The 15,454-nt window shown below is 39.6% G+C and overlaps 2 protein-coding genes across 3 annotated transcripts in view; both read right to left on the minus strand.

The window, feature by feature from the left end:
* Positions 1-5,177, minus strand: part of LOC125241512 (protein FAM102A) — a 189,490-nt gene extending 184,313 nt beyond the window's left edge. For both annotated transcript variants that reach the window (XM_048150033.1, XM_048150032.1), the window contains exon 1: positions 4,915-5,177. The gene's annotated coding sequence lies outside the window, so the exon portion shown is untranslated. The remainder of the gene's footprint in view (positions 1-4,914) is intronic.
* Positions 5,178-7,573: 2,396 nt separating this feature from the next.
* On the minus strand, positions 7,574-14,280 carry LOC125241833. The gene is made up of 2 exons (XM_048150478.1): positions 13,196-14,280; positions 7,574-7,591 (listed from the first exon to the last, which is right to left on the minus strand). The coding sequence occupies exon 1, from the start codon at positions 14,159-14,161 to the stop codon at positions 13,313-13,315; it is 849 nt and encodes a 282-aa protein (XP_048006435.1). The 5' UTR covers positions 14,162-14,280; the 3' UTR covers positions 7,574-7,591; positions 13,196-13,312.
* Positions 14,281-15,454: the final 1,174 nt, after the last annotated feature.

Here is a 15,454-nt window from a genome sequence, read left to right on the forward strand (position 1 = left end):
AGGGTGCAGATATCAAAAAATAAATATTAAACAGATTTCGAACAAAATACATTGAAGATTGAATTTTTATTACTTCATCACTAACTGCTGCCCGCGGCTTCACTCGCGTCAAATTCGAGAGTTGCGGAATGTTCCATACAAACTTCGACCCCCATTTCAGGCAAGTGGGCCGACACTCTCCATCCAAAAATCACGTCAATTCGTCGCTCCATTTTGCCGTGAAAGATGGATAAACAAACAGAGACACAGGTCACACACTTTCCCATTTATAATATTAAGTATGGATTTCTTTATTCATGAACGGCTCTTGGTTTGTCTGATTTGGCAGAAAACTAATAGATAGATACTCTGCCAGTCTTTAATGTCCTCTAAAAGCATTGCGACCTTGTTTCTTCAGAGGACAGGCTAAAAAAACATGAAATGACTGACCATTTACACTAAATTGCCCGTTTAAAGTTTCAGACAAATGCTGGTACCATTTAGTATGCATTCGTTCAAGGTCATGTGAAGACGTATTTCAATTATGAGTCTTTGAGTGCGTCTGTTGAGTGAGAAGAAATCTGCCTATACAAGTATACACCGTGTTTTATTGAATTCCGTTAACTTTAAGAAGTTTATTTAGGATAAATACAATTAATTTCTCCATTTCAGTCAGTTTCAGTACCAAAAAGTACTAACGTAGACCGAACTAGCACGACAATTACGAATGTTTCTGAAAATATAGGTACGTTGGGAAACCATTTACGCACTATATCTGTAATGAAAAAAAGGAAAATGAAATATTTATTTTCCAAGTAGGCATATTACAATGCGCATATGAACGTCAAATAAAGCTACGCCGGCTCTAACCCTACGCCACGCCTAAGCTCGAGAAGATTTCAGCTACTAATTATCGCACTAGAGAGGTAAAATCCATACTAATATTATAAATGAGAAAGTGTGTGTGTCTGTTTGTTTGTCCGTTCTTCACAGCAAAACGGATCGACGAATTTAGTGATTTTTTAAGTGGAGATAGTTGAAGGGATGGAGAGTGACTGGCGAGTGGGAGGGAGAGAGAGTGAGAGGCTACTTTTTGTCTCTTTCTAACGCGAGCGAAGCCGCGGGCAAAAGCTAGTAATAAATATTGGGACATATTAAGTACTATAAAATATACATCCTTCAGCCAACACAGTAAAAAGAAGCGGGTTCCATTAAAAATATGACGAGTAATAAAACAAACAATGGCACAAATAATATAAGAACAATTCGTACATCGTCTCCATCTGATAGTGACGTCACAGCGCCTGACTCATGTGGCAAACACATAGCATACATACGTAGGCAAATATAGCAGAGTATAGTCTGATAACGAATACTGTGTAGGTAGATTGATAATATTATAGGTCTAGGGACCGGCCACATCAGAGCGTCGCGTGTCTCGGGGCGCGCAACGGACGTCCGCGCCACGCCACCTGAGTGTCATTCAAAAAACGTCTCCTCAGTACATTTTGTATAGGAAGGACGTAAGACGCGCCCCAGTAGGCCTAGCACGTGATTGCCGCGAGAGTATGTCGCCGCGAGATAGATGGCACGTCTTCATCTAACTGTATTAATGACATAAGGACGGGTAGTCTATCTCGCGGCGACATACTCTCGCGGCAATCATGTGCTAGGCCTACAGGTGGCGTGGCGGCGGCGTGGCGCGACGTTTTTTTAATTACACTCACGGCTCAGCCACGACATTGGTCTAAGCGCGGCAGCGGTGAGCGGCGGCCATACATTAGAGCGAGACACAGCGATGGGACTTTTCATTCGCACGTATGCCTGCCGCTCACCGCTGTCGCGCTTAGACCAATGTCGTGGCTGGGCCGTCAGGTGGCGTGGCGCGGACGTCCGTTGCGCGCCCCGAGACACGCGACGCTTAAGTGGGAACGCTGGCTAAAACCCAGGGGAAAATGATGGCAATCGGATCGGATTTTACGACATAATGAGATTATTAATTTACCAAATGCGCCATATGAATAAAAAAAAATTATTAATTTACTAGCTTTTGCCTGCTGCTTCACATTTATAAAATTAGTATGGACTATAGGTAAAATGTTTATGTCATAATCTCATATGCAGTATTTGAATAACAATTAAATAGATCAACAGATATTGCGAATGCAAAATAAGCTTGGTGATTAAACACCCTTGTCTGATTGAGAGAAAAGTTAGTATTGAGACAGTTTAAATTGGTAAAAGCTCTTCGGTCAACAAGAAGTCACCATTTTACAGAGGAATAATGCTTCAGTTCAAGGGTTCCCAAACTATTGATAAGTACGCCTCCCTGCCATCAAATATGAAATGTCCACTAATAGTTAGGTAATGGGTCAAACAGATTCTATAGTATGGTTAATTTGTTATACCTCTCCTGTGGACATTACAAAAGTGAAGGAAATCTAGTGCAAATTTTTAAGACTACATTCTTATGTTGGGAAACATATTTTTAGTGTAGGGAGGGATACAATTGTACTAGATTCGTTAACGAGTGTGCACTTGCACTATGCACCCTTTATGTTGCTGCGCCCCAATCTCTCACTTTTATATCAGTTTAGCAGTTCAACGCTAAGTCCATTTTCACATTATCCGATCAGATATCGGAAGGTTTTCAATGGAAAAATCCAAGATGCTGTAATGTATGGGATATCTGTCCTACATCCAATATCGGATTGGCACTAAAGGTTATTGGTTACATTACAGACAAACCATAATAAAAGTTGGGTTTAAAACAAAATTGATGATAGGCTAAAGCACAACAAAAATATATCTACCATATCTAGCCCATTGTATCACATTCCACCAACTAGTTTTTGAAATGTTGATATATAAATTGGGCAATAACTTTAATTTGTGTCTTCAGCTCTTGCATTAGAGATCAATATGTAAATCATGAGGTTGCATAAAATTACTGATGTTGCAGTGCATTGAACTAATATCATATTGAAATGTTAGTTATGTTAATCATTTTGCTGTATTTAATACTCATAAATATTCATATTTTTAAGGTTCCGCAGTCAACTAAACCCTTATAATTTCGCCATGTCTGTCCGTCCGTCCGCGGATAATCTGTAACCGTTATCACTAGAAAGCTGAAATTTGGTACCAATATGTATCAATAACGCCTTGTAGGGTACCCCCCTACATGTAAAGTGGGGACTGTTTTTTTTTCATCCCAACCCCAACGTGTGATATATTGTTGGATGGGTATTTAAAAATGAATAGGGGTTTACTAAAATCATTTTTCGATAATATTAATATCTTTGGAAATAATCGCGCCTAAAGGAAAAAAAAGTATGTGTCCCCTCTCTCTAACTTTTAAACCATATGTTTAAAAATATGAAAAAAATCACAAAAGTAGAACTTTATAAAGACTTTCTAGGAAAATTGTTTTGAACTTGATAGGTGCATCAGTTTTTGGGAAAAATATGGGTAACTGTGGGACCCTACACTGAGTGTGGCCCGACACGCTCTTGGCCGGTTTTTTTAAATTATTAAATATTGGTTATTATTGTTGGTAGGAAGAAATATATTATAGTAAGGTCACTTGGGCCAATAGAGAACTTGCCTGTATGAATGTATGAAGAACACAAACAGTAGTTATTTAAATAGAAATTATTTACTTCATATTAATTTCTTATTAGCAAATCACTCAAATTCTTTTTGACAGTTATAAATAAAAAGAACCTGATTTGACTAAAGGGAAAGAAGTACTATATCCCATAAATTCTGTTCAAAGTGTTTTTGTCCCGGCTAACAAAATAAATACTAATGATTTTTCACTAGCATAGGCTGGTTGCTTTTACTCTCTGCAATAAAAACCAAATGGGTTTATTTATTGAGGTAAGTCTTTTCCTTTCCTACAACAGAATGGTATTACGGTTGTATTTTGGGATTAAAGTAGGTATTGAAAAAGTAATAAGTAGGGCAGTTAATATACTGTCTCGCTAACATAATCAACATCTAGGCACCAATCAATATCTCAATATCAAAACTTAAATGCCATGATTAATGTAATTTTGACTTGTTGTAATTCAAAATAAAATAGAATAGGAGACCTGAAAGACCTCAGCGTAGCCAAGAGGGTATTCTTGTACTAATGACCAAATCCTCCATACAGTTTTTTTGTCAGTTTTGTACATTGCTAAAAAGCAGTTCCAATATTTTGTAGTTTCTATATTCTGTATGAACTATAAAAAGAATAACACGTCAAGTGCTTAGCCGAGGTAGTTCCATTGAATAGGTATGTTACTTAGCGTCTTTTTTAACTTAAACTAAACTATTTTATAGCAGGAAAGATGGCAAATGATAAGATATAGGATTGTAATTGCCTAATAAACTTATTTCCTGTCCTTTGCATTCAAGTTTTTAACAACAGTGTATCATGAATACAGAAGCTACAAATGTATTTCATAAGAATGCCTATTGACTTGTAATCTAGTTTACATTTTACAATATTATTTTGTTAATTTCGAGATGTAACACCTTTCTCAAGATTTCATAACTAAATAACAAGTAATGCAATAACAAACGAACGACTATATCGATCTAATAAGTGTTGTAAAGTAAACGATAAACCAACCAACGTTTTTACGACAACTAAAAACGTTTTCAGGGCGAGAAGCAATTATAACCTTACAAAGTTACCAACTGACTTTTTAAGCGTTTTGCTCAGGTTAACTTCACGTAAAACAGAACTAGTTGCAGCGTAAAGTTGCATAGTAACCGACCACAGTACGTAAACAACTCTTTCCAGGTACCTGTTTGTTCAATGGACCAGTTGGCAATGGCATTTGCTACTAAAATTCGCAGTATGCGCTCAGCATGATCACAAAAAATACCGTATTCCAGCAAACACAACATAATCTAATAGGTAGAACAGGTATGCAAACTTACCACTAACAAATTTAAAGTTTCACAAGGTCCAAACACAGAAATAAAGTTGCTACACCGTTTCCACACTGAAATTCACACAACACAGTTTAGTTTGGAAGTAGAGGAACTGTTGTAAGTTAAACCGCGGAGGACATTCGCGATAAGGTACGGAGCGAGACTGCAAGCATCACATCTGACCATCGGCCATTGCTTTACGAATGCGAGCGCAGAGGAGCGCTTTGCGATCGACGTACGAACACGACGTTGCGACGAGTCGACGACGAACTTCCGCCGTCATATTTTTCTACCAGTTCATATTAATGTTGCAAGCAGTGAAATACATTTTCTACCAATTAATAAATAAACATTCGGTTAGATTAGTTTCTTGCCGGCTCTAACCCTACGCCTCAGCCTCGAGAAGATTTCAGTCCCCCCTCAGTTGGAGGGGGGTATCCACTATGGACCGGCAAGAAACTCGGCGGGCCACGTCTTTTCAAAACATTACATACATCTTATAATTAACATGCATTAAAAATCGAAATACAATTTAATCAGCAAAAGTATTCATCAAAAAAAAAGAAATATTAAATTAATAGACTAGGTACCTACTCTATGGAAATTCATTTCAATAAATTATACAAAGTATAGCCTGACAAGATTTTATTTGACCCTGAAAGAGTGTCGCTACAAACCGCTTTCATATGGCAATAATGCTCGGACGTCATGTATAATGGGGACAGCGTGTACTGGTTTCGCGTAAATATTTGTAGAAAATGAAAACAGGGTTTTAGAGAATCAAAGTTTAATAAGCATGGTTTAAATACTCGCTACTTGTTTCCGTACAGCCTAAAATCCATGAATCTTGTGCCTTTATCCAAGTCGTCGATGTTTATTTTGTTTTTGCGTGGGACCTTGTTTTATACTGGTGTCAATGATGTAACGGCTTCCTTATTTCTATAAATCATTTTCACGGCTGAACTACAGACACCTTAAATAAGAACAAAAAATATATTAAGCTAAATCGAAATTAAATAATCAGTACAGGAGAACTGCACTATACATTGTCAGTACTGGACATGTCAACAACCGATTTCGGAACATTGTTATCGAAATACTGTGAAATCCTTCATCCTTTTATTGTTGTTAGTAATTTATCTCGTTAAGTATAATTATTTTCACTTTTTTAAATATTATTTTGGGCATATTTGCGATGAAACCGTTAGAAAATCTAAAATATTTACTTCTCGTTTACATCACTGACATTCAATGACTTTCGACGACGGGTGTCAAATATTAATCCTTGCCAGTAAAAGAAATTAGTTCAGCTGAAAATCCGCAACGTGGCGAGGGTCAAATTAAAACTTGTCAGGCTATACAAAGCTACTATGATTGTACGAGCCGTACACCTTAGATGATATGATTCTTGATGGTTAATTGTAGTCTTGATAGAAACACTGATTTTGATACAGTTATAAATTTATTGATAACCAAGGTATATTGAGTACTAACTAGGAGCACGTATAAACGTAAACTAATGCATAAATCGATGTATGGCCTAATCGCAAATACAGCAATTAAAATAAAGTCATAATTATATTAATTTTAATGCTGACGCGAGAAATGTGCGATGCTTGCATTGTACATATTCCCGGCCAGGAGACGAGAGATTGATAAAAGATACTGATACATTATTCTTATATAAATCTGATCATTACAGTGAAATGTATTGAAATATTAGAATTAAACAAATGAAATAGAATTTAAGTTGCAAGGAATTATTTGATTGAAGTAAATCCCCTAAACATAGAAATGTTTGTAGAGTTAAGCGCAGTCGCCGCGACGCGATGATCTTGTCTCTCAGGGGGTTGTCCATTGTGGTGGTGCTCGGTTGCTGATGGGATAGAGCTGCGCGATGTGATGGACATCGAGGTTGGTTTGCGGCCGCTCTCCCGGGGGGCGGCGGCGGCGGCGAACGGAGGGGTGAGGCGCGCGACGAGTTGCCGTCGACGAATATAGCGGCGCACGTACAGCGCTGCTAACACTGCGACAATGCCCATGACCACGTAGATTACTGTGTAATGATGAATGTCGTGGTAGTTGATTCTGTCTGATAGGGCTCCCTCGTTCTTCATATGTTCAATTTGATCTCTGATGACCTTGAAATATTTGTCGTTGCTTTCAAGAGCTGTTGATTCGCCTTGCAAGACTGGTACTGTTAAGTTTATAACGTTGTTGATGGAAAGCACGTCGAACTTAACAACGTTTGATTGTGTTTTGATTTCGTTCGAGAGTTTCTTCTGGGGAAATATAGTAAAGGCGTCTCCATTCAACACGCACTCTGTTCGAAGGGTTATGATTCCTGCCTTGTTCAAATGCTCAGCCTTGACCTCCTGTCCGCATATGATTCTCGCAGTACATTCGTCACAACAAAATTATAGGTATGTATTCATAGTGCTTAGTTCTGTCCATATGTTTCGACAAGTGTCAGAGTCAGCTGAACACTCGTTCGACATTTGATCGGCGATGCAGAGGTGTGAGTCAGTCTTTAGTTGATAAATTGGACCTTGTAGCGTACAAATGAGAGTATATGAATCGTAGTGCGAGCATTTATTTACAGTTTCATCCAACATAGGTATATACGATTCTTTTTTGATGTTTATTGCCACTTGTTTTGCTATGGGTCGTATTTTGATCATATGTTGGCAACCGAGTGTAGCAGCGGCGCCACCTAGCGACGGCGCGCCAAACTACACTGAATGTCAACATAACGCGACGGCTCGGAAGGCGCCATCTACCTGGTGGCAACGGAAACTGCTTCGACTAGTTAGGAAGAAGGGGTAGAATGAAGCGTGAATATATAGGTCGACGAAGGCTTGAGAGCGGGCTTTTTATTCTAGATTTTCCGGGGCGAAGCATAGGCTATTTGCGTTTGATTTATTATTAAAATAAAGTGTAATTATTGGTTTGAATATAAAAAGCTTTTAAACGTCACAAGTGTTTATTAGTTGAGTAATCCACCTTCCCCTAGATTGGTAGATTAAATCAGAACTGGGGATAATCGACGCCCGCTATGGGAAAACGGAAATGCGTCAAGCACGTGCGTGCGCGTTCCACTTCGACTTCGAGTAGCAGCAGTGGTCGGACAAGGACTCCGTCACCTCCACCGAAACAGAAAAGAAAGGAAAAGAAGAAAACAAAGGTATCACGTAAGGCTGATACCTCAACTGTGAGTACAGACAAAGCTTCTACTGTGGTGAACAACATCATACCGGAATTTGACCCTTTGCGAGATGATATAGGTGCTTGGCTTAATATTATTCAGTCTTACGCTGAAACTTTTTCATGGTCTGACGGTGTGGTTAAATTTCAAGCGCTTAGCAAATTAAAAGGGTCCGCTAAAACCTGGTACGATTCTTTATTGCGTACAGAAAAAGAATGGCCTTCGTGGAGTTGGGCGGACTGGAGTCGCAGGTTAGCTTCTAGTTTTCAAATAAGGCGCGATATGTTTCAACTTTTAAAGGAAGTAGTAGAAAAGAAACCGACAGATAACCAGTCATTGTATGAGTTTTATTTCGAACAGAAAAGTAAAATTGATCGTTTGTCATTAAATTTCTCGGAGATGGACGTCGTATCTATAATTGTTGGCAATATAGGCGATTGTGGGATAGGCGCGTCAATCGAGGCAAGCAATTTCACAACGTGCGATAGTTTGGCAAGTTTCCTTCATGGACGTACTTTTAAATCCCGAACCTCGAAACAATTCAATTCAAACGTACGTGAGGGACAAGGCAAGATAGGTGGACATGCCACTAGTTCCCAGCCTAGTTCGTCCGCGAAGTTACCTACAGGTCAGTCCGTTCCTTCCAATAACAATCAGACGAATAATCAAACACAACGAAAACCAATTGAGTGTTACGTATGTGGCGGTAACCATAAGAAAACAAATTGTGACAAATTAAATCGGAAATGCGAATTTTGTGGCAAACGGGGGCACGACGAGGCCGCATGTTTTCATAAAAAGAATGCGACAAAAATAGAAAAACAAGAAGAGACTAAATTAATTTCGTCATCTGATTCTCGCGATAAGTTTATTAAAAACATTCAAGTTAATGACACTTACTACTGTGATGCATTCATAGATATGGGGAGTAGTTGTTCATTAATATCACAGACGTTGATTGACAAATACTCTCTCAAAGGTATTTCCTTGCCTTTCCCCGTCTTGCTTCAAGGCTACAAAAAGAGTATTTCCGAGTATGTTCAACAGAAGGCGGTACTTGATTTGAAATTGGATTCGGTGTGTTTGAAGGGTGTCGAGTTCTACATAATGAACGATTTAGCCGATTATGAAATGCTGATTGGGCGAAACGTGACCGAGCGACCTGACTTGGTATATTCGCGGGTGGGCGAACGTCTCTTGTTTGATTACGCTATAACATATACGGAGTTTTGTAACAAGATAGTAGATTTTGAATCGGACGCGGACTCTCATCAAAGCGAATTAACGGCGCTTTTTAGGACTTATAGAGATTGCGTTGCATCTAACGTTAAAGAGTTAGGGAAGGTAGTCAATCATGAAATGTCTATCGAAGTTACTAACCCGCAACCTATTCAATGCAGACCCTTTCGAGCATCTCATATTGACAGAAAGATTATCAGAGATATGGTTAATGAGCTTTTAGAAAACAAGATCATTTGTGAAAGTAACTCTCCATACGCTAGTCCCGCGTTGCTGGTTAGTAAGAAAAACGGGGAAAAAAGGCTGTGCATTGATTATAGGCTGCTTAATAAAGTCACGGTTAAAAAACAATATCCTATGCCGCGGATAGAGGACCTTGTTGATAGGCTTCAGGGTCATAAATGTTTCACTAGCTTAGACTTAAAGAGCGGGTATTACCAAATTCCTATGCACCCAGATTCAGTAGATAAAGTAGCTTTTATCACGGACGACGGACATTATTCCTTCCTACGTGTTCCGTTTGGCTTAGTCAACGCCCCGTCAGTGTTCCAAGAAATGATGAATAAAGTCCTAGGTAATCTTAGATTTGAAAATGTGATTTTGTACCTAGACGATGTGTATTTGGTTACAGAAACGGTTGAAGAAAATCTAGAATTGCTTGAACGAGTTTTAAAAATATTTCGCGAAAATGGATTGACACTGAACTTAAAAAAATGCCACTTTTTCAAATCTGAAATTGAGTTTTTAGGATATAAAATCAAGCCTAATTGTGTCATGCCAAATCAATCCAAATTAGAAGCAGTAGGAAATTTCCCTGTCCCAAAAACCGTACACCAACTTCGACAATTCTTGGGCCTCATAAGCTATTTTAGAAAATTTATAAAAAATTGCGCTATGATTTCTGCCCCATTGACGAGATTGTTGAAGAAGTATGGTAGACCGTTCACGAACAAGCTTTCCAGATATTAAAGCATAAACTGACATCAGATAGTGTGTTATCGATATATGACCCAAATAAAGAAAACGTGCTTTATACGGACGCTAGTAGAGAAGGGCTTGCCGGAATTTTGATGCAGGTTACAGAGGATGGTGAAAAGCCAGTGCATTACTACTATAGTCGGCAAACCACAAATGAGGAAAAGAAATACCATTCATTTGAATTGGAACTGTTAGCCATTGTCTGCTCCCTTAAGAAATTCCGTTTGTATCTATTAGGAACACCATTTAAGATCGTTACAGACTGTAACGCAGTTCGATATGCCCTGACTAAGAAGGAGATTATTCCCCGGATAGCACGGTGGGTTTTATCGACACAAGAGTTTACGTTCGAAATCGTACACAGAGAAGGAACACGAATGCAAAACGTAGACGCATTAAGTCGTAACCCCGTGCCGTCCGGAGAAAAATCTGAGACTGAAATGGTTTTATCGATAACCGAAGCGGATTGGTTATTAACGGTTCAGTTACAAGATCCCGAGTTAAAACGTATTAGGACGATAATTGAGTCAGGAGATGCCGATAACAATAAAGACGTGTTTGCCAACTATGATGTTTTAGGAGGAAAAGTTTACAGAAGGACGTCCCAAGGTCGTCGTTAGGTGGTTCCAAAAAACTGCATTTGGCAGATCATCAGATGTAACCACGACGATTTGGGTCATTTTTCTGTGGACAAAACCATCGAGCGTATAAGCTCACAGTATTGGTTTCCTAGGATGAGACATGTTTTAAAAAAATATATAAAAAATTGCATCAACTGTATATATTACAAAAAAAGGGGGGCGGTAAAGAAGGCGAGCTGTATCCGTTACCGAAACATGCAAGACCGTACCACACACTTCATCTTGATCATTTGGGGCCTTTTGTTAAAACTAAAAATAAAAATCAATATTTATTAGTAGCCGTATTAGACGCTTTCACAAAGTTTGTGTTTATCTTTACGGTAAAATCAACTAAAACCTCGTGCGTTATTAAAGAACTTGAAAACCTGTCAAAAACCTTTGGTAATCCCAAACGGGTCATAACCGACGCCGGTAGTAGTTTTACTTCGAACGAGTTTAGTCAATATTGCAATAATAAGAATATACATTTGCATACGGTGGCAACTGGCATGCCTCGCTCGAATGGCCAGGTCGAACGCTTCAACAAAACAATCCTTGATGCGTTGAAAACATTAGGTGCCAATACAACCGATGACAGATGGGATCAGTATGTAAAAGTGTTACAGCAAGGTTTAAATAGTACCATACATAAAACTATACATGCAGTCCCTAGTGAAGTTTTCTTCGGATATAGGTTACGCACCGATAGTGATAGTTTAGCGCCAGGATACGATGATAGACGTGACAAAGTTGCGTGAGAATGTAAACATTAATATTAAGTCCAATGCACAGCATCAGAAAGAGCGATTTGACCGATCTCGAAATAAAGCATCGCAATATAGTGAGGGCGACCTGGTTATGGTTACCATTCAAAGTCACAGTAATGATGGTAAAAGCAAAAAGTTGTTGCCTGTATACAAGGGTCCGTTTCAAGTTAGCAAGGTTATAGGAAACGATAGGTATGAGGTGACGGAGGTAATTGGGAGCGAAAGGAGTCACAAAAAGTATACTGGCCCCGTAGCCGAATGGCATTTCTCCGACGCCAAACGAAAGCGATACGCCGCTGGCTCTGTCGCGCCAATACGCAAGCGCGATAGAGATAGATATCTACTAGCGCTTCGTTTCGTGAGCGGTTCGTGAGCGATTGTGCCATTCGGCTAGTTACCCTGGAGTAACTGCGGCTGAAAATATGAAACGGTGGATCAATATTGATGACTGGGATATTGACTAATATCAATCAATTGGTTTATGTCATGTTGGCAAGGTAAGGTTATGAATAAAACAACCTTGCATTGATTTATTTACTTTATTTTCTTATAAAAATTAATAGTTGTACTTGTCTACAGAGTCAGTATATATATATATATATATATATTTTTTTTTTTTTTTCTTTAATTTATTTTACAAATATGCATGAAATTATGAAATAAATATTAATACAATTATTACAGTTTCAAATTAAGTTCTTAATAGAGTTCAGAGTTAAGATAAATGCTTCAAGATTTAAAATTTGTATTATATGTGACATGTGCTGTAGTCTAAACTTTATCTGAAGCCACAGTGGAGACTAATTGGCAGAAATCGAGTTGGATACACGTAAAATCTTAATGGTTGCTTTGCAAGCCTTTAAGTGGGTATCAACCGATGCAATACAAAGGCGGACGTGTTTAAGTGAGGAAACCTCTTTAAACATAGGCGGCCTATAAAGGTTACATACTCTGTGGCTATCAGTTAAGTATGAATAAACAGCCATGTCATATGTCAGATGTATTAACAAGGCCAATTCCGACTTGATGCTGTGAAGGTATTAGTCCACATTCTTATTTTATGTGTATGTTTCAGCATGTATCTTAACTCGTGAGGCTCCTGTGGGCAGGAGCCATGCAGGACAGCCGTGTTGGCAACCGAGTGTAGCAGCGGCGCCACCTAGCGACGGCGCGCCAAACTACACTGAATGTCAACATAACGCGACGGCTCGGAAGGCGCCATCTACCTGGTGGCAACGGAAACTGCTTCGACTAGTTAGGGAGAAGGGGTAGAATGAAGCGTGAATATATAGGTCGACGAAGGCTTGAGAGCGGGCTTTTTATTCTAGATTTTCCGGGGCGAAGCATAGGCTATTTGCGTTTGATTTATTATTAAAATAAAGTGTAATTATTGGTTTGAATATAAAAAGCTTTTAAACGTCACAAGTGTTTATTAGTTGAGTAATCCACCTTCCCCTAGATTGGTAGATTAAACATATTTTTTCCAACTTGACGTGGGATTGATATTAATCTGAAGAGTTCATACACATCTTGAAAAACTAAGGGAATCTTGATTTCGAAGATAAGGTACTGACGGGTCATTCTTGTTCGCACTTTCAGTGTAGATCAGTGTTGATGTTCTCGCAGGGTAGAGTCAAATCCTTTGGCATCTGCCCGGCTATGATGTTCAGCTCATCTTTCAACTGTTGTGGTGTCAAGAGATGCACGTTAAATTTGCCATAAATTACGTTAGCAATGGTGTCCAATAAAGTGTCTTGTATGCTCTTCAGGTTCACGAGTATGTTGTTAGCGATGATTGATGATATGGTGATGTCATTTATGTAGGTTGATTCTTGAATTTCAGTTGCCTGCTTGTTAAGGCTCTTCTCGACGTTGTTTATGTGTTGATTGAACGTTTTGTGCTGATTTTGCATTGATGTTTCAACTCTTTTCAGTAAGTTAGCTTCCGCCTCGATAACCGAAGTTTGATTCCTCCATAATTGTGCTAAATGTTTCTCATTAGCTCTGGTCAGGTCGATGTCCTTCTGATATTGTTCGGCAAACTGTTCATCGAGTATGCCGAACAGGCTGTGAGCGACGTTACCGACGCCGTTGAAGAAGGCCCTTCTCTGTCGTGGGGACTCGACGCGTTGACCGAGTAGCATGCTGTCGTAGTATTTTAGTTCCGAAAAGGCGTGGCGCAGTTGAGTTAGGACGATGTTGCACTGTTGTTTATTTTCGAAGGCGTGACACATATTTTCCAAGTGTTTGATGTATTTGGAAAATAGTTCTGATCCTTCCCAGTACGGATTGATGTCATAATAAACTACAAGTTTCCACTCGTCTCGGGCCAGCTTCATGTTCGTTATTTTATCAAAATAAATGCCTTGTCCCTCTTTGAAATGTGACACGCTATGATTGCATTGTGCCGGTGATATAATTAACATAAACAGCATAAGCGCCATAGTGATGTAATTGATGAGTTTTGATCTTGTTTTCCTTTGTTTTGTTTGTTTTGCTGGGGGCGTGACCGACGAGGGCAACGTGTCTTCTTTCTGTACTTCATTGGTTGATGACGATGATTCGTTTTCTGATACTGGCAGTTTAGACAGTTTGATAATGGGCCTTTTGATTATTGAATTTTTTGTCTTTACTGAGGCGACACGGACAAGTCCATCCTTTCCTTCGTGGACTTCTGATACCCTGCCAAGGGCCCACTTGCCAGCGGGTAAGTTTGCGTCGTGAATGATTACGACGTCGCCGATCTCAATGTTTGGCTTGAGTTGTGTCCATTTACAGCGTGATTGTAGCTGACACAGGTATTCAGTTTGCCATTTCTTCCATATAATATATCTTGGAATATTTTCTGTGTTAGGCGCCACCGAGTGCGTTCGTCCCTTTCTGTTTCAACGATGTGGAGAGTCGGCCCGCTCGATAAAAAGTGTGCCGGCGTGATGTAATCCAAATCGTCAGGGTCTTCGGTCAATGCGCACAGGGGACGTGCGTTTAAACAACCTTCTATCTGTGCCAATAGAGTCGAAAATTCTTCGAAGGTTAGATGTTGTTCTCCCAGCACTCGGTGAAGATGATGTTTGAGACTCTTCACCGCTGATTCCCACAGGCCTCCTGCGCTGGGCCAAGAAGGAGCGTTGAAGTGCCAGCTGATGTTCATATCGCTGATGACGTTGAAGAATGATTCATCAAGCGAAGCAGTGATCTCTTCATATTCTCTTCTGATTGCTTTGTTGGCTTTAGTAAAATTTGTGCCATTGTCACTGAAGATGTGACGTGGTGCTCCACGCCGGGCGGACATCCTCCGTAGAGCGGCCAGAAATGATTCCGAGCTTAGGTCTGAAACTAGCTCTAAGTACACTGCCTTTGTCGCCATGCAAACAAACACAGCAATGTAGCCTTTAGTCGTTTTGATGCCGCGACCTTTGCTTGCCTTCACTGATACGTATCCTGTATAGTCAACACCGGTGTTAAAAAACGGCCTTGATGGATTTGATCTCGACTCAGGTAAGTCTCCCATGAGTTGTGATTGCTTTGGGGGTTTCAGCTTGAGGCATGTTATGCAACAACGGAGGCGATTTTTTGTAGCTCTATTACCTCCTATGATCCAGACTGATTCTCTTAGCTTCGAGTGAGTGAGTTTGGCAGTTCCGTGCAAAGTAGCTTTATGTGCTTGATCTATAAGCAACTCGGTCAAACGACCTCTATGTGGAATGATAAGAGGATGCTTAATTTCCCAGCTGATG

Source organism: Leguminivora glycinivorella, chromosome Z, assembly GCF_023078275.1.
Source record: "Leguminivora glycinivorella isolate SPB_JAAS2020 chromosome Z, LegGlyc_1.1, whole genome shotgun sequence".
Taxonomy (NCBI): domain Eukaryota; kingdom Metazoa; phylum Arthropoda; class Insecta; order Lepidoptera; family Tortricidae; genus Leguminivora; species Leguminivora glycinivorella.